The sequence below is a fragment of the Pleurodeles waltl genome, chromosome 6 (assembly GCF_031143425.1).
Source record: "Pleurodeles waltl isolate 20211129_DDA chromosome 6, aPleWal1.hap1.20221129, whole genome shotgun sequence".
NCBI lineage: Eukaryota > Metazoa > Chordata > Amphibia > Caudata > Salamandridae > Pleurodeles > Pleurodeles waltl.
In genome coordinates this window covers 172,314,964-172,334,829 of record NC_090445.1, presented here as the reverse complement: position 1 = coordinate 172,334,829, position 19,866 = coordinate 172,314,964, and the positions used below count along the sequence as shown (strand labels likewise).

General features: G+C 46.1%; 1 protein-coding gene across 1 annotated transcript in view; it reads right to left on the bottom strand.

Annotated features, from left to right (window-relative positions):
* Positions 1-10,214: 10,214 nt before the first annotated feature.
* LOC138299487 (uncharacterized) overlaps positions 10,215-19,866 on the bottom strand; it is a 154,507-nt gene continuing 144,855 nt past the window's right edge. The window contains exon 6 of the mRNA XM_069237758.1: positions 10,215-10,719. Within this exon, the coding sequence (XP_069093859.1) occupies positions 10,650-10,719 (70 nt within the window). The 3' untranslated portion in view covers positions 10,215-10,649. The remainder of the gene's footprint in view (positions 10,720-19,866) is intronic.

The window sequence follows — 19,866 nt, the reverse complement described above, 5'->3', positions numbered from 1 at the left end:
GGTCCAGTGAAACCATAAATACCCCCTTGAAGTCGTCCTTCAGACCCATGGTACGCTTAGGAACTACAAAAGACTAAGCAAGGCAGTAAAGCTCGAGAGAGGAATGGCACCAAAATTATTCCAGCAAAGCTAAAAGCATCTTACTGCCCTTACAGCGAAAACAGCAAAAATATCAAGGCAGTACACACTACCTGTTCAATGCACTGAGAATCTCTTCTGCAAGTAATACCACCTGAAAACAGTTAAAGGGCTTCTAACTCTTACCTCTTTTTCATCCATTGCTGTGCTTCAACACTTGTGTGCCAATCTCAATTCATAAGAAACAATTTATCTTATTTAGGCATCCTTTTCATCCTCCGAAACTGTTATATTTTTGCCTTGCATTGCTCCTCGACTATGGCGAAAAATGCTAGTGAGTGTGCACCTTTGCCTTTGCACTCTATTCGGTCCACTCTTTGTATGCTTAAATCTGCTTCCCCTCTTGATCTCTGTCCAGCGTGAACCATGCGTTTGACATCTGAAGCACCTATGCTATTCATTAGTGGTCTTTGCAACCAATCGTTTGACGCTGCTAATGTTCCTTCAGCAAAGAAATGACCAATCGTTCTCCCACTACTAAAGAAACCTGCTGCTGACTCATCAGTGTTGAGCAACCTTAGACCTATTTGTTGCTGCTGTTTGCAGCTAAAGTTGGACAAAATGAAGCTAATTGTCAGTAGGTTTTTTTCCTCGACTCTAGCGATATCCTGCATGGCAGTGAAGTAGGACTGGTAATTGTTTTATACCAACTCTAAACTACTCTTAACCAGGGCAGAACTGCTACCTTTCACTACAATACCTGCATGATCATGGAGTAACATCTGAAACATTAGGCTGGTTAACATCTTTCTTGTCAGCATACTTTTGAGCTGTTATCCTTTCCCTTCATTTTAGTTTTCCCAATTGCTTCTAGGCCTGCTCAGACTCTTAACAAAGTTAACTTTATCTAATGCCAAGTCTTAATAGTGGACAGTACCACTTTCATCTGAATCAGCCATTAGTGGCCGCCGGACCTAGATAGCAGTCCCTCTTCTTGCTACAGTTCGGAACATAGATTTTACTTTCAACATGGCTTTCCCGTTGACCAGCAGATCAACAAGGTATCAAGCATCGACCTTTTCTCTTTCAGAATGCACAGGAAAACCTTGTAGTTGCTTCTTGTTACGTTGCAGTTTTATAAGTCACTGTAGGCCTGTATCCGGACTACTGCAACACTTCACCTTGCACTTCCTGGGTATCTTACAAATCAGCTTTAGTTCATTCAGACAGACCATCCAGAATAGTGCTGCATGTTAAAATCTGGACTTTCCTCACCGACCCTCACGTTCCAACCTTCTCAACAAGCTCCACTGATTCTAAATTGCCAAAAGTCCATTGCTCAAAGGTTTCTGTTTTTGTCACTGTTGCATAAAAAACGTCTGGGCCCACTTTCATGCAGCATTTGTTGATGTTGTATCTTCCCTCCAGAATTCTTCGATCTAGCAAGGCTTTTTGTGCAGCCCAATATAATAAAAGCCTGTAAGGGTTGGTACTTTTTTTGTCTTGCTTTCTGTAGACCTATTGTGGACAATACCACCAGGCCACTGCTTTCCACCGGCTGGCCTACTCATCAATCTAACTTCTGTCGTTCTTATTCAATGGCTTTCTTCCATCCTCTTGTGTGTCCCTCCCCGGCATCACAGCATCCTTACCATCCTTTTGACTGGGCGACCTGTATCCTTCCACTGCTAGCAGTCAATAATTTTTTCTTTGTCTTTAGCACTGCAATGAAGTACATGTGACTTCTTGCTCTGCCCCCTTTGCAGCACGCCTCATGTTGAAAGCTCGTCCCTTGCTACAGTTCAGCATTTTTTTGTCATTTTTATTTAACCGATCTCCTCCATGCACCCCACCTTGTTCACAGTTTCTTTTCAATTGATGTAATTTACTTTTCCCTTCCCTCTACTGTTGCTCCCTCAACCCTCCCTGTTGAGTAGCTTTAAAAAAAATCCCTCTCTTTGGATGGCTCACCAAAAGCAATTTGATGTTGGGCTGCTCAATTTGAAAAGCAAACAAAATGTCGAGTGCATCATGATTCATGGATATATGTCAAGATGCTAGGCATGGTGGTGACATGATGCATTGGTGTGGATGTGTACACATCGTCGCACTTTTTTTTATGTTTGCTGATGTAGTTCGGCTTCAGTAATAATTGTTTTCTTTTCGCAAACGCTGAACTGCATCAACAAAAAGCACTGGCAAAGCCAATAGGTGTGCATTCACAAATCCAAAAGGCAAGACCTACGGGCTATGTCAATGCATGTTCCTACCCTGGAATGCCACAAATCGCTAAAAAAACAAGCGTTTGGAATGGAATGGGTTTCGCATTTGCTCGAGTTAGACCTATTAGCGTTGTAAACTCCTAACTGGACTTTTAGTGCCACATATATTGAAAATGAAAAGTAATACAGTTTCACATAAGCGAGACGATTCAAAGCGCCACAGCATCAGCGTGAAGCAGCATACGAAAGGAAAAACGAAGTTCGCTCGCAGTCAAACATGTCGGCAAAAGTGCAATTAGCCATGTAACAGGGGCGATGTCCAAGGCTGTAACAAAACCGCCCCAAGGAGGGACAAACGTAAAACATTTACCAATGAACAAAGTATTTTTTAAGGGCAAGCCCATGAACGAGTGACAGTGATGGGCGTACGGTGGGCGTGGTTAAAAGCCCATATATATACCAACACATCGGAAAAGCAGAGCTTGCACGCTGCTTTGCTCGACCTAAAAAATGGCTTTATTTAACACTATGAACATACGTTGCAGATTTCTTTAGCGCGAAGACAATCTAACGGATAATCAGATGCTTTAGAAATATTCAAACTACATTTTTAAAAATGAATAAGTGCTTAAGAGGACCAATTACTCTAGTCTGTATTTTCTCAAAGTTGATGAAGTTGCTGAGATACTGGAAGCAAGTGTAGGGAAGAATTTTGGAGACACTATTTGGATAAAATGCATAATGTTTGGTTTCTATCCCTCCTTCCCTCCCCTCCCCTCCCCCGATCGATCGAGGCGTGAAATTAGTTGCTCCACCTGAAAAGAAATAAGGGAGTTGAACTAAAACAATTCTTTGGAATATGAGAAATTACTGTTTTGGTGCCTGCTATTATAAAGAACAATATACACTAAAATGATCTGAAAATAGTTCAAACAAAGAAGCCAAATTTAACCAGAATTTCTACTGCCAGACGTACAATTTTTAAAAACCTAAGTAACTCTTTCAATGTACGTCTTTGAGCGATTATGTGCCATTTAATTTTGAAAAATGCTAGCATGGCTGCTTTTCCTGTGGTTCTCCATATACTATCTTATTGTCAATCATTGAAGTTATTCACCCTGCAATAAATATTATACTGGTTAGGGCCTGATAAACCCATAATCAAAATGTGCCTTTCACCTGATCCAAACAACGTGATAGTTAAAAAGATTAAAAAGGCCAGAGTGAGGCTGAGTGAAGGGAAGCCCGCAGAAGGCTAGCTTGCACAACCTATTACAGTGGCTCAGAGTAGAGTGTAGCATCCTGTTTAAACGGCCATCAGGGAAATTATGTCACAGTCTCGCTCAATGCCGAAGCTTGACATCATCAAACAACATTCTAGATCTCCTTTTGTTGGTAATTGATTGATAGCGAGGAAGAACAGGAAATAGAGCGGAAATGTTACTTACCATGTAAGTACTTTTTCATACCATGTGGAACTGTAGATTCACTAGCTCTGCGTACTTCTGGCATCTAGTCTAGGAATCGGACATTTGCAACTTGTTTTTCTTAAAAGAATTCTCAAGTCACGCGGTATATGGTGACTCCTTCTCATGCTTACACTCCATTTTAGGTTGTTTTTAGTTCAGCAGGTGAGAGTGGTATGGAGAGGTGGAAGAAAGTATGTACATGTGCATTACTAAGTGAGTACAGAATAGAAAAGAAGAAAAATCTGCAGCTAGAGTCACAAGCGTCTGGGGAGGAGGGTGGGCGCATGTGAATCTACAGCACTACATGCTACGATCAGGTAAGTAATATTTTCCCTTCATAGCATGTGTTGATGTAGATACACATGCTCTACATACACAATAAAGCAATTCCCTCCATTTAAGCAGTAGCTAGTGTGTGGATAGAGCATATGAGTGAAAAACAGTCCTTAGGGCAGTCTGGTCAACTAAAGCTTGCTGTCTAGCAAGAAAAGCTTGCTGTCTAGCAAGAAAATCCACACAGTAGTGGTTGGTAAATGTGTGTGAGGTTGATCAAGTAGCTCCTTTACAAATATCAGCTAATAGGATGTTTTCAAGGAAAGCCATAAAGTCAACCTTGTTAATGTGGAGTGTGCCCTGGGGGGTACAGTGAAAAATCGCTTGGCTTTAAGGTAGCAGGTTTGGATACACCTGACTATCTATCTAGCAATTCCTGATTTTGAAACAGGATGACATTTTTGGGGTTGCTAATAGCTACAAACAGCTAACCTGCTTTACAAAAGGGTTTGATCCTATCAATGTAGCACATGAGAGCCCTCATGACATCTAAAGTATGGAGTACTCTCCCTGCCACTGACTATGGTTTCTCAAAGAAGAACGTGAGTTCTATAGTCTGATTGGGATGAAAGGGAGCAATAACCTTGGGCAGAAACTTTGGGTTGGTCCATACTATTACTCAACAATTACGGACCTAATGTAGGGTTCTTGTAATGCGAATGCTTGCAGCTCGCTAATACGCCTGAGTGAAGCTAAAGCCTCTAAGAATACTATCTTCCTTGAGAGGACCTGCAGGGGGCAGAAATGCATTGCCTTAAAGGGAGACCCAGGAATCTGGTCAGGACTATGTTCAAGTTCCATTGAGGGACTGGTAGCACTGTTGGGGGGGATGACTGTTCTGAGGCTCTCAATGAAAGCCTTGATGACCAGTGCACAAAGCAAGGAAGAGTACTGTCTGCTCTGCATGTAACAGCTATGACAGCTAAATTAAGTCTAATAGAAGTGTATGCTATCCCCAAGTATTTTCAATGAAGAAAGTAGTAGGTGATATCCTGCATAGCAAGCTTGAGTAGTTGGTCTGCATGCTTCCTGGAGGATGCCCATGCACTCTTGTGGGAGGCATAGGTGGCAGAATTCTATGATCTTGGGTGCCAGATCGCTGGGTTCAGCTGTTTGAAGTCTGGATGTCTGATCTGTCCTTGGTTTTTGGTGAGAAGGTCCGCCCTATGGGAAGCTTCTCAAGGGGGCTGATGGACATTTTGAGTAGAGTGGAATACCAGGTCTGTCTGTCCCACGTAAGAGCTACAAGAATAAGTGTCTGGGAGGTTTGCTGCATCTTCCACACCATTAGTGGAAGGAGCAGGAGAGGTAGCAAATATCCCTGCCCAATTTAGCCATAGTGCATTGCCCATGGACTGTGGGTGTGGGAACCGCGAGGCTAAGTTATGGCATTTTACATTCTCTAGGGGACTAACAAGTTTATCTGCAGAGTTCCTCAGCATTTGAACTAGCTGCTTGGTACTTAGAAATTGAATTCCCATTCATGGACTTTTCTGTGTGACCTCCGGAGTAGGTCTGCTAGGTTGTTGTCCACCCCAGAAGGTATCAAATGGATGCAGTGATGAAGAGCCCAAGTGCAGATCGTTTGGGCAATATGGGAAAGGCAGAGAATGGGTGCCACTTTGTTTCCATGGGTGGTACATCACTGTCATGTTGTCCGTTTCGATTAGTACTACCTTGCCCTGTAGCTGAGGGAGAATGGCTTTAAAGTTAAATAGATGGTTAGGAGTTTGAGGTAGTTGATGTTGTAGCCACACTGTTGCAGGGTCTACTACATCTGTATTGCTGTGAGACTGACATGAGCTCCCAATCCTAATATTGATGCATCCTTGGTGATGGTGAGCTCCAGTAAAGAGCCTTCAAAAGGCCGCTCCCTCAACAGATTGTTGTACTCTACCACTCCAGAGATTTTTTGGCTGGGGTAGGCTTTGCCTGTTACCAAACTGAGAGTTGACAGTAGAAAGAGTTGTATCTGCAGAGGGACAAGATTTCACTTGGTGATGCTGAAGGTAAAGCCTACCATGTGCAGTTGAGATATGACTGTTTGTGTATGGGAAAAACATTGTTGTTCGCGTTGGCTCTTGATCAGCCAATCATGCAAATAGGGGGAAACGTCAAAACCCCCTTGTCTTTGTGCTATGACCACTGCCAGGTATTTGGATCACTGGAGCAGTGGTAATGCTGGATGGTACGACTTTGAACTGTTAATGCTGGCCACTTGCCACGAAGCACTGGTAGAGGGGGTGTACTGGATAGAGATGTGAAAATATGGATTCTTTAAAGTCCAGTGCAGTCATGAAGCCTCCTTGATGCCCTGACGGGTTACCATGTGAAAGAGTTCCAGAACTAGTATCAGTTGAGAGGTTTGAGATCAAGAATTAGTCTGAGGGACCCGTCCTTTTTGGGATAAGAAAGTACAGGGAGTAAATCCACTTCCTTTGGCATTATGAGGGGACAAGTTTGATGGCCCCTTTTTTGTAGGAGGGTTTTCACTTCTTCCTTTAGAAGGTGCATGTGATCCTCACTGAGGTGCGAGGTTCAAGATGGTATTTTTGGGAGGAACGAGTGAAACATGAGTAACCATACAGAACAATGGCTAGAACCCATTTGTCAGAGGTGATTTCTTACAATTTTGACCGGAAACATTTGATCCCCCCCCAGCAGGTGTTAAGTGGTTGGGTCAGAGTTGTAGGGAGTCAATGGGGCATATTTAAGAAAAATGGCACTGTACATAATGCAGCATTACTTTTCTTGCATCTCTTAGTGCCCCCTAACGCCACCATGTGTGCGCTGTATTTAAAATACGGCACACCATGGCGGTAGCTATGGGACTAGCGTCAGAATTCTTGATGCTATTTCGGCGCTTTGCAGGATTAGCGTAAAAAATGCTGATGCTAATCCTGCAAAGCACTCAAAGACCTACAGTAACCACTGGAAGCCTCCTTTTGACACCTGCTCTGAGCAGGCATTAAAAGTGCCGAAACAATGGTGCAAGGAAACCTTTTAGATTTCCTTGCGCCATTTTTTGGGCCCCCCTAACGGGGGAACACCCCCTTTGCATACATTATGCCTGGCGCAGGCGTAATGTAGCGCAAAGGGTTACAAAGTGGCGCAATACATGCATTGCACCACTTTGTAAATACAGTGCAGCGTTTTTGGCCTTCTAATGCCACATTAGCATCAAAAAATGGCACAAATGTGGCATTGAAATGGCACTAGAGGCTCTTAAATAAGCCCCAATGTTTTATAGTGGTGGATGCTCCTTTGGCTCTTTGTTTTTGACACCCCTATGCCACCTCTTGAGAAACCTGTAGAGGAGTAAGGCTGATAGGATTGCTGTTGCAGCCTCTGGTAAGAGCTCACATCTGAAGAAGGGGTTTTAGTATCTGCAATTATTGCTGCCTTCAGAATGATTGCTCTTTGACCAGCAGTTGAGAGGCGCCATGCCCTTAGCCATATCAGTATGCCTGTTAAGTTTCTCCAACATTTCTTCGATTTGTGGAAGAATAAATGTTCGCCATCAGAGGGGAGGTTAAGTTGGTGTTATTGCACTTCTGGTTTAAATCCCAAGATACAGGTCCATGCGTCATGTCAAACAAGGATACTTGTATTGACCCGTTGTGCTGGTGTGTATGCAGCATCAAGGGCGTAATCTCTGTTCGAGATGAGCTTGCCTTCCGAGACCAGTCCCTCTCCCCTTTGAAGGTATTTAGGCAGCAGGTGTTGAAGCAACTCCTCCATTTGGTCCCAATGTGTCATATCACATTGTGCCAGTCAGCCAACAGAATTGGCAATATGCCAATGATTAGCTGTCCCCTTGGCCACCTGCTGCATCCAGCTTCCTACTCTCCTTGTCAGGTGATAGTGCAACCCCCTTAGGGTTTACATGCTTACACGCAGAGTGGATGACTGAGGAGTGTGGTTCTACACGTCATCTGATGTATGGTGGATCAGAAAGTGAGGCCTTGTGCTTCTGCTCTACCCTAGGGTTTTGACCCAGTCCTTAAATGGCTTTTTATCTGGTTTTAGCATGCCATTTAACAGGTAAGAACGGGATAGTTCACTAAGTTTTAAACAAGGCCTCTACTATGCTGTCCTCCTTCTGAACTACATGTAGGTCCTTTTATGGTCAATTTATGGTACTGGGCAGCCATGGTCAGTATGAGATAGTATCGTCTTGGAGGGGGGGTGGGAGTTTAGAGAGTTACAGGTCTGGCGCACAGTACCCAGGAGGGTGTGCAGAGTAGTCATCCCAGGGGTCTTGCTCTTGTCCTGGCTCCCTAGCTTTGCCGTATGGCTCATCCTCATGGTAGGGGCTATGTGATTCGGGCTGAGGATTCGGGTGAACCTAGAGATGTATATAGCTTTGGTGGTGTGAAGAGGAGGTGGAAGAAGAGTAGAAGGGGCGCAGTAGATGTGGCTCGTGCCACTGTCCTTCTACCTCCTTTTGTGCCTAGAAGCCGGTTCTGGCATTGAATCAAAGTCCTCCTCAAAGGTTGGTTTCCACTTAGGTGGTAGGGAGTCAACCACTCCGGGCAGTGGTTTAGTTGTAACCTTTGCCATCCTTGGATGGATGTGCAGTCTTGGTTGCTCGAGTTGCCTCAGTGTCAAAGGGATGGTCCTCACTAGCAACTCCTTCATAGTCAGTGGCTTTGGCGTAGAGGTAGGTCTCAAATCCCGGTGTTTTGGTGCCAAAGGTAGGCTGGTTCCAAGTAATCTTCAGGCACCAGCTGCGTCTTGGGGCCTGTTGATGTCTTGGTAACTGGTCAGGAATCTTGTGAGCACGTGGATGTGGGGTGGTGCCAGCACTGTGGGCTTCTCCTGAGTTCGCCCTGTGCGGAAGCCATGCGGTGCCCCAGAGGGCTGGCTGGACTTCGAGGGGTTAATGGCATGACCCCCCTCAAGGGTGGTGCTCCACCTTACCTCCTCAAGGAACTTTGGTGGGTTTGGTATGAGGGTCTGCCATGCGCAAAGCCTGCAGTGTTATCCGTCTGTATGGTCCTATTGCTAAGACGTCGAGATGGGATTGTTCCTGCTTCATCTGAACAGAAGGAGAAAGCTCTGTCTGATGATGGTTGGTGTACCAGACTATTCAAAGGCCCAGATTACTTGATGTCTTCAGTGCCAGGGATTTTTTTCCTTGAAGATGTCCCAGGTGTCCTCCATAGAGTGTCTACATCTTATGATGTGCCCAGTGGCTGTCCTTATTGTGATGTCTCTTTATGGACCTGAACACCAGGCAGGCTTCACACTTATTGTTTTGAGGTGACAAACACAAATTACATGCCTGGTGGTGGTCAAACCAGGGGAACTCTGTGTTACAGCTAAGGCAGTGTTGAAATAGGGTCTGTTCTATTGCCACCTGTACAAGCTTGAAGGAGAAAACGTTGAATAAAGGCCTCGGTGTTCGAAGACCCTAGCCGAGCCAACTTTCCAGCAGTAGAAATTTTGCCAATTATCTGTATTGTAAAGATTTTGGTAGCAAGTTGGCAATAATATGTTGCTTTTTGCTCAAATCGGTGTCAAAAGAAGACCAGGAATGGTCGGAAAAAGAATTGAAGGGTGCCTCAATCGTGAAGCTCAGGTCTTCACGTTTGAACCAGACGGAGGAAAAAAAACAATATAAAATGGAGCTGGTGCCCATGCGCAATGCAGGCAAGAAGAGGAGTCACCATGACTCAAAAGAATTCTTTGAAGGAAAACAGGTTGAAAACGTCAGAACCCAACACTATATGGAGGAGTATGCAGAGAATTTGTATCTGCAGTAATATATGCTACTAACAATTATGATTAATTTGCTCGGAACTGGATGACCCCGTGAAATGTCTGCACTATACAAGGGCATCTGTACACAGCAAGTACCACCGCCCCTCACTTACAAAGTCTTACAATCAACAAATAAATCCATTTGCACTCATTGTCCTCCTTTCCCACTATTCATGAGAGTGCAGAGCTCTTTAATTAATGCCTTCAGGTACTTGAAACTCTTACGAACACTGCACATCAAACCAACCTTTCAGGCATTTTCCTATTTAGTTGTAAGGTACGCAAATCAGAAATTAAAATTAATAAAATGTAGTGCTATTGTGTGTGTTAATTACTCCGCAGACAATTCCAAAGGAGAAATCACCTTTACTAAAAGGAAACAAATATAATGGTATTCTATAAAGATCTACTCCGATTGCTTCCTGATTCTCCAACTCGTAAAATTATTAGGTTTTACTGATCAAACATACTGCTTGATTAATGAAAATGTAAATGATAATCATGTAATTAAAAATACAAATTTACACTAACAATGTGATCAAGTTTCCTATAGTTTCAGTTCTTTTGCACATTTGTTGCTCCTTAAATCATTTTGATGAGCCGATGATTTCTTATGCAGTGTTTCCTTTTAGTCACTACTGCACTTGTAGAGTGTCTGAAAAATGAAAAAGAGCCAGCAGCAGTAGTGCATAGGTTAATGTGTAACAGACACTACAAGCTATTTGCACCGTACGCTGGTGATGACCTTGACTGAAACGTATGTTTCCAGCACGCTGCATTCTCACTCGATACCCAAAGCCTTCAGTTGTTTACGGACAGTCTTCAAGTAATGGGAATCTGGGTATCCGTTCCTAAGCAAAGAAAAATAAGTTATAACATGTCAAAAATACATCTAAAACTTCTATCTAAATAATAAATTGAGAAACATCCACCTTTTTCATCCAACGATCTCGGAGGATATGTTGTCGAGTACAATCAATATCAAACATTTGTTTTCACCATGCAAGAGGAAACCTAAATGCATCCTGAACGGTATCAGAGGAGGAAGCTATCATCAGAGACTGGGAAGGCGTATTCAGCTGGTGGTATACTGTATGCCTGTCTGTACTGAGCAGCACTGGCCAACATAAGTCCAGGAGGGCTGGATCCATCCCACATTATTTAAGGTCCTTATAGATTAATTGTGTGCAAAGTTATCCTATGTGAATATTCTAAAATTGTAGCATCTATTTGGCATTCCTGACCCTACTAAAAACACTCTCGTTATAGATTGTAAAGACATTAACACATGAGACTGAAGGACACATTTAAAAAACATTATGGTGGTCATTACGACTTCGGTGTCTTTTTCCAAGACCGCTGAAGCTGCTGCCGCCAACAGACCTCCATATTTTGAGTTAGGAAGGATTTCCACCCGTTTCCAGGTGAAAATCCGACCTGGCCGGCCTGGCCGATGGAGGAAGAGAGATGGTTCCACCTCCAGCACTGCCACACCAACAAGACTCCACCCGCCATATCATGATACGTAATACGGCATGGCGGAGTCCCGTCGGCAGAAAGTGCCAGGACCCATCACCCCCCCAAACAACCACCTCACCGGAAAAGGTAAGTGGATCATCCAAAAGGTGCAGGGGGTGTAAGGTGCATGTGTGTGGTCAGGGTGCATGTAGGTGTGCGCGAATGGGGGTGCCTGGGTGCTTGCATGTGTGCGAATGGGGGTGTCTGGGTGCGTGTATGTGTGCAAATGGGGGGTGTCTGGGTGCGTGAATGGATGCGTTGTCTGGGTGTGTGCATGAATGTGGAGGGGGGGAGTGTGTGTGCATGAATGCCAAGAGGGGGAGTTTTTGTAGATGAACGTGGAGAGGAGGAGTGCATGAATGGATGCGGTGGGGGTTTAGGGGAGGGTGTTTGCATGTGTGTAGGGGTCGAGGGGGGCCGGCGACAGACATGGACATTCCTGTCACTGGGAGCATTACCTTCGGGGTTTTCATGGTGGTGTCACTGCCACCGAAAGCCTGGTGGTCAGCGGTGTCATACTCCCGCTGGCAGTATCACAGCTGCAGCTGTACTGGAGGTGCTCACATCCGGCCTGGTGGTCCGCCCACCCTGGCGGTACTTGCGGCATTGTGGGGGTTTGGCTGCAGCCAAACCACCTATCTCATAATGTGGCGGTCTTCACCGCCGGGTCTGCAGTGGGGAGACCGCCGCTGCGAGGCTGGCGGTCTAAAGACCATAAGCCTTGTAATGACCACCCATATCCTTTCAAGTAACTCTCAGATTTCTGTGATTTCAATTGGGGGGCAGGTGGTAGAGACATAGAAAGCTACAGGGCTGGGCATCCATCTCCATCCACAGAAACCGACTGCTGGTGGACGACGCACAATGCAGGTGGAGGCTGTCCACATCAATTGTACACAAATACGACACAGGAGAATCATAAACAAATTTGGCTTTGAAAACTATCCATAAACAGGATGCAAATTAGTAGAAGATAATTGGAGGCACTCATGAATTTAGTTCATGTATACAGTTACCCTTGAATAAGTAATAAGATCATCACTATCAACACAGATAAAAAATGTTCAGGATGTTTTGTTCCTTAACATTAGATCAGTTACAGGTTCAAGGTACAGGTCCGGGACTTCAAAAGAAATAGTGAGGTTCTTCAGACAGCACCATCCCCACTAAGACTTACAATTCACATTGTAATTACACCACACACGCCAATGGACTTTACCAACACGTATTAATGACCTAGCACACAACCACAGTAGAGACAAAGCACAACAATAAGGTCACCATCTTAAATGAAGGGAAAGCATCCAACCCGAAGCTGCGCACACCCATGTGGTTTTGGTGAGTGAGTGTGTGTGAGTGGGTGTATCCACTGGGATCTGGATTCACAGATCCATCACAAATTTGCAGTGGAGACTGCGTTGAGCTATGCGGTGGACCTGTGGATGAGCCAAAAAAAAAAAAAGCTATTTTTTGCCTATGATGGGTCCAACAGGGACTTCACCATCTGTTCTATGGGGTCAGGACATCACTATCCTGACCCTTTATGTCACTTTTCACTTTTATTTTCCCTCACACACACACTGAGCCGATAAACCGATAAACAAAATGGTGGCCGTTCAAAGTTGCAGCCAGCCAATCAGAGCCTTGCTCTGAAGTATCCATGGAATTATGGTGGATCCCCGTCCAAAGATACACACATAGGTCTTATTAAAGACTCAAAAGTGCCTTTTTTCAGCAAATGACTTATTTGTGGAGAAGGCCATGCATGGCGTGGAGTTGGATGCATGCGGGGGTTGGCCTAAGGTAACAATAACCCTGCCCTCACCATGCACATCTAATTACCCCACATATTACATCATTCATGACATCTTCTATCACATCATTGATACTATCAATTGATAGTATCAATGAAACGTTTGCAATAAAATTATTGATGTGAAAACTGTACGTGGTGGGACACGAGTTATAGTTACCTCAGGGCACGAGTTATAGTCACTTGAAATAGGTCTAGCAGCCGAATTTCTATGGTTCTGTGCTTGTCTGGTTCTAACTATAGCGTCCCTGGAACCTTTGTTTTTTTAGTATATATATATATATATATATATATATATATATATATACACATACCAAAATTATGCTGGGAAGGCCCTTCCTCACAGGCCAAGACTCGTATGGGGGCATCACGACAAAGTTTATTCAGAGAGCTACGCTTTCAGCGTCCAAAAGCATAAAAAATGAGCCACACCATCTGGCAAATTGGTATAGATATTTTATGTCCGCAAAGACAGTCCGTCATGATGCATTTCCACCCATCAGGGTCTTGATCACATGTGACCTTACCACCATATACCCTTACCCTCCCCTAAACCCTTAAAATACCCTCACCATCCTATGCCCCTACCCAACCCTACAAAGTACCCTTACCACCCTATGCCCCTACCCACTCATAGACCCTACAAATACCCTTACCACACAATGCCTCTACCCACCTAAAAAATATTTTTACTACCAAACAATAACCTTACCTTCCCCTAATCCTTAAAAAAGCCCTTCCCACCTTATGCCCCTACCAACCCCTAAACCCTACTTAAACTCTTACGCCCCTATACCCCAACCCACACCTAAACCCATACATATTTATTTACCTTAACTATACTTACCATGCACGGTAAAGGTATGCATGCCAAAAGCACCAAGTATTGCATGCGTTGTAAATGCACTGTGTGGTAAAACAGCATTGTAAAGGATATTTCTTGAATCTATGTATTGACAGGAACTGAAAACGGTTCGTCCCCTTTCTGACTTCTGCTCACAGACAGTAGGGAGTACCTAGCAGTTTCAAAGATGGCACTGCATGTGAACCATCTCTATAGCTGTAGTTGGTAGTCTCGGGCTTGCATGAAGTAGCCTGCTAAAAAACACGTCTCTTTACATTTTGCATATTTTGAATATTCAGTCAGAGGTATTACCATTCCAAAACAAATATATCTCATTAATATGCACAATAAATTAAAGTACAGGTAAACCATCTAGGAATAAAGCCGGTTCTAGTTTATGATCTCACATTCTTTACAGAAACGCATGGGGCTACAGACACCACAAGAAACAGCATAATGATATCCTACTGTGTTGCTTTAGCTCCACAAATGGCTCTGAAGCTGAAAGTTTATTTTCTTACTCTCCCCTGATTTCCTTCATACCAATGTCTCTGAGTGGGAGACGTAAGCCAATGGGAGAGAATAAAATTGCATCTTTACTCTGGCAGTTCGTGGTTCAGATTTTCATCAGTCCCTCCGGCTTCTCTTGCAGAAGACAACTTATGGTTAGGAGTCAGAGGAGTGCCACTTTTAGGTGTTAGATCCTGGAGTGTTTCTTGAAGACTACCTGAGCCAATGATCTAACAAAGCTCAGGAAACAGAACGAAGAAGGGATGGGCACTGGACCATGAAACAACCACGTAAGTCACTTCTGGCTCATGGAGTGCACTGGCACAAGGTGATTGGTATGAGAGGACAAGCACGGATGCTGCAAAATGATGTAGCAGTAAGGCATCCTGTGACTGGGGAGAAGTACTGAGAACAGGCTCACAATGGGCGGTTATAAAGTCCAACCAGGTGTGTTGATGCAGGATAGAGGTCACCACCCATGGATGACAGCACAGCACTCTTTACATCTGCTGCCCACCTAGACATAGGAGGGGTGCCCTGCAGGTTTTTGCCAAGCCTCCTCCATGTCAGTACTGGATTGCATTTAGGAGGTCAGTTACACAGACTCAGCGTCTAGGGGAGACTTCAAATCAAATCAAATCAAATCAAATCAAATCATTAACATTTATAAAGCGCGCTACTCACCCGTGCGGGTCTCAAGGCGCTAGGGGGGAAAGGGGGGGTTATCGCTGCTCGAACAGCCAAGTCTTTAGGAGTCTCCGGAAAGCGGAGTGGTCCTGGGTGGTCCTGAGGCTGGTGGGGAGGGAGTTCCAGGTCTTGGCCGCCAGGAAGGAGAAAGATCTCCCACCCGCCGTGGAGCGGCGGGTGCGAGGGACGGCAGCAAGTGCGAGGCCAGCGGAGCGGAGGGGGCGGGTGGGGACGTAGAAGCTGAGGCGTCTGTTGAGGTATTCCGGTCCCTTGTTGTGGAGGGCTTTGTGTGCATGGGTGAGAAGACGGAAGGTGATCCTTTTGCTGACTGGGAGCCAATGCAGGTGTCTCAGGTGTGCGGAGATGTGGCTGTTGCGGGGTACGTCGAGGATGAGGCGGGCCGAGGCGTTTTGGATGCGTTGCAGGCGGTTTTGGAGTTTGGCTGTGGTCCCGGCGTAGAGGGTGTTGCCGTAGTCCAGGCGGCTCGTGACGAGGGCGTGGGTCACGGTTTTTCTGGTGTCGGCGGGGATCCAGCGGAAGATCTTACGGAGCATGCGGAGAGTGAGGAAGCAGGCGGAGGACACGGCGTTGACTTGCTTGGTCATGGTGAGAAGAGGGTCCAAGATGAAGCCGAGGTTGCGGGCGTGGTCTGCGGGGGTCGGTGCGGTGCCGAGGGCCGTGGGCCACCAGGAGTCGTCCCAGGCGGACGGGGTGTTGCCGAGGATGAGGACTTCCGTTTTTTCAGAGTTCAGCTTTAGGCGGCTGAGCCTCATCCAATCTGCGACGTCCTTCATACCCTCTTGTAGGTTGGTCTTGGCGCTGGCGGGGTCCTTGGTGAGGGAGAGTACAAGTTGGGTGTCGTCGGCGTAGGAGGTGATGATGATGTCGTGCTTGCGTACGATGTCGGCGAGGGGGCTCATGTAGACATTGAAGAGTGTCGGGCTGAGCGATGAGCCTTGAGGTACGCCGCAGATGATCTTGGTGGGTTCTGAGCGAAACGGAGGGAGGTAAACTCTTTGGGAGCGGTTAGCGAGGAAGGAGGCGATCCAGTCCAGGGCCTGGCCTTGGATCCCGGTGGAGCGTAGGCGGGTGATTAGGGTGCGGTGACAGACGGTGTCAAAGGCAGCCGAGAGGTCGAGGAGAATGAGGGCGACTGTTTCACCGTTGTCCATCAGGGTTCTGATGTCGTCTGTGACTGAGATGAGGGCGGTTTCCGTGCTGTGGTTGGTTCGGAATCCGGTTTGTGAAGGGTCGGGCAGGTTGTTGTCTTCCAGGAAGGTGGTCAGCTGTTTGTTGACGGTCTTTTCTATTACCTTGGCTGGGAAAGGTAGAAGAGAGATGGAGCGGAAGTTTTTCAGGTCGCTTGGGTCAGCCGTAGGTTTCTTTAGTAGGGCGTTGACTTCAGCGTGCTTCCAGCATTCGGGGAAGGTAGCAGAAGAAAAAGAAGAGTTGATGACGGTCTGGAGGTGCGGGGCGATGATGTCGTCGGCTTTGTTAAAGATGAAGTGCGGGCAGGGGTCCGAAGGGGCGCCGGAGTGGATAGAGTTCATGATGGATTTGGTTTCTTCCGTGTTGATGTGGGTCCAGTTGTTGAGGGTGATGTCCGGGGAAGCGGGTTCAGTGGTGTATGGTTGGGTCTGGTGTCCGAAGCTGTCATGGAGGTCGCTGATCTTGCGATGGAAGAAAGTGGCGAGGGATTCGCACAAATCCTGTGAGGGCGTGACGGCGTTGGCGCTGGGGTTGGAGAACTCTTTGACGATGCTGAAGAGTTCTCTGCTGTTGTGGCTGTTTTTGTCTAGTCTGTCGGTGAAAAAGTTCCTTTTGGCAGTGCGGATCAGGTGGTGGTGTTCGCGTGTAGCGTTCTTGAGGGCGGTCATGTTGTCAGCGGTGTGGTCCTTGCGCCAGGCCTTCTCAAGGGCACGACAAGTTTTCTTTGATTCTTTGAGGGTGTCAGAGAACCAGAGAGGTTTTTTGGTGTTGGTCTGTCGATGCGTGCGTTTGAGGGGAGCAAGGTTGTCAGCGCAGTTGGAGATCCAGTTTGTGAGGTTGAGAGCTGCGTCGTTGGGGTCGGTGGTGAGGGTGGGTTGGTTGGCGGCGAGAGCGGAGAAGAGTTGCTCTTCAGGGATCTTGTTCCACTGTCGATGAGGGATGGGTTGAGTGCGGAGGTGGGAGGTCTCGCATCGGAATGTGAAGTGGACGCAGCTGTGGTCGGTCCAGTGTAGGGCAGAGGTGTGGCTGAAGAAGACGTGTTTGCTGGCGGAGAAGATAGGGTCGAGCGTGTGTCCGGCGATGTGGGTGGCGGTGTTCACCAGTTGTTTGAGGCCGAGGTTGGCGAGGTTGTCGAGCAGGGTGGTGGTGTTGGGGTCGTTGTTTTGTTCCAGATGGAAGTTGAGGTCGCCTAGGAGGATGTAGTCCGGTGAGGCGAGGGCGTGCGGGGAGATGAAGTCAGCGATGGCGTCGCTGAAAGAGGCGCGAGGTCCGGGAGGACGGTAGACGAGGGATCCTCTGAGGGTGGTCCTTGGGTCGGTGCGAATCTGAAAATGCAGGTGTTCAGCGGCGAGGGGGGGGTCTTCGGTGGAGGTGGTGACGCTGATGGAGTCTTTGAAGATGATGGCGACACCTCCTCCTACTCGGTTGGTGTGGTCTTTTCTGGAGATCTTGTAGCCTTCGGGGATGGCGGTAGCGATGTCTGGAGCAGAGGAGGCGTTCATCCATGTCTCCGTGATGAAGGCGAGACTTCAGGGTATAGTCTTGGTCTGGCCACAGAGAGTCAGGCACATAATCAAGAATCAAGCAGGTAAGTGAGCACCACACCAGAGCCATGTTCTACGAGTAACACTGGAGGCCTTTTTAGAACCTCAGAAAGTGACCAGGGCCGTGGATTACAAAGGTGTGGGGGCTCTAGAGGGGTCAGGGAAGATCTGAAACGTGTTGAGCAAACAAGTCTGCCTGCTTGCTTGGAAGGTTCTCGAGAGGGCCAGTTTGAAGGAAAACCTGTGCATCTGGCTAGCCAGCTTGGGAAATTCCAAACGTGAGGCATATCCATCTCAGGCATTTTCTGGAAAAGTGAGGCACCAGTTGCACAAACGTGATATATGCACGTTACATACATTCCCGAAGGTCAACTGCACCATTACACTCACCCATCCCTCACTGCGGGGTTACTGGCTGGTTGATATGAGCATCCAAAACAACTTCTGGCAAAAAATATGATTCCTCAAAAAGAAGCGAATGCATATCCTCAATCTAGAAGCTCTAAAATAACTGGAGAAATCAAGGAGTCTTCCATGTCAGCAGTTTTGTGTACTTGATTGTCGTGGGATGATGATGTTTATGCACGCTTTAGGATAGACAATACAATATTTATACGTCAAACTGCAAGGGCTATTCCAGGAGCATGATATGCATCAAAGAACCTATTAAAACAAGATTTAGCCAAAGCAGGCCAAAGGAAAAGCCTTCTGTTTCATAGTTTTCACAGACCCCGATCACTACCTAATAGAGGTAAGCAATAAAAAAAAGAATGTCCTTGTGTAATGTAACTGGTGCTCATGTAAAGCGCTCCAATATCTTCGGTCGAGTTCGCGCTATATAAAACTGCAAAAAAATAAAAAAACATCTCTACCTAGGTACCACACTGCCAGATGAGAAAGGAAAGAAAGTGCTCCTGAGTATCACAACGCACGTTTCTGATTGCTGGACGGACAGATATATTTACAAGAAAAATAAAACCCGAACTGCAGACGAAATGTTGTCTCTTTAGTCTGGGCATTTACCGCCTCCCTCCTTAGATGGTCAGGAAACATGAATGGCACCAGTATACATCGCCAATGCTTTCAGGAGAATATTGGAGTCCACAGCATTAAATAAACCTGAGCTCATGTCAGAGATCGGTTCCTAGTGTTTTTTAAACCTTTATTTTTGCAGTTTCAAAAATATCAACGAACATTAAATGCAGCTCTTACCACAATTGTCACAGTATATGGCGAGCAACTGTAGGGATACATCATTACTTTGACAGGACACATTCCCGGGAGGCCAACAACACCGTGAGGAATCTAAGGCACACAACCATTCACATCCTGGGGCTGCAAATCTATCCACTAGGGCCACTAAGGCACCTAGATCATACCCTAGCTTCTCACCCCTCCTATTGTGCTTCAGGTGTACTTCCTCCACCAAAGACCATTCCGCTAAAGCTCTCTTCCAGGGTCCTTCCTGCGGGGCACGCTGCCCCATCCAAGTAATAGCCACCTGCCTCCAAGCCAACACCAAGGTCAGCAGCAAATAACTGTACACCATCTTATATCTCTTAGGCCTACAAATGTTCCCCAATAAACAGAACTGCACCCCATATTGTCATGGTATGTGTGCGCTTATCAACCACCTAGGTCCAAAAGACTTGCACCTGGGGACAACCCCAGGCCATATGTAGATAGTCTGCCCCCAAGGAACCGATGCGCGGGCATGTCGATAAGTGAGCCCAAGACATCCGGTGCAAAGCTAGGGGCGTCACCTAAGTATGGTGAAGTAAGTTAAAAATAGCTATGCTTGAAATCTTTTTCCTTTCTTTTATTGAGAGTGGGCCTTTGATATATTTTGTATGTTTTACATTTGTTGTTTTTC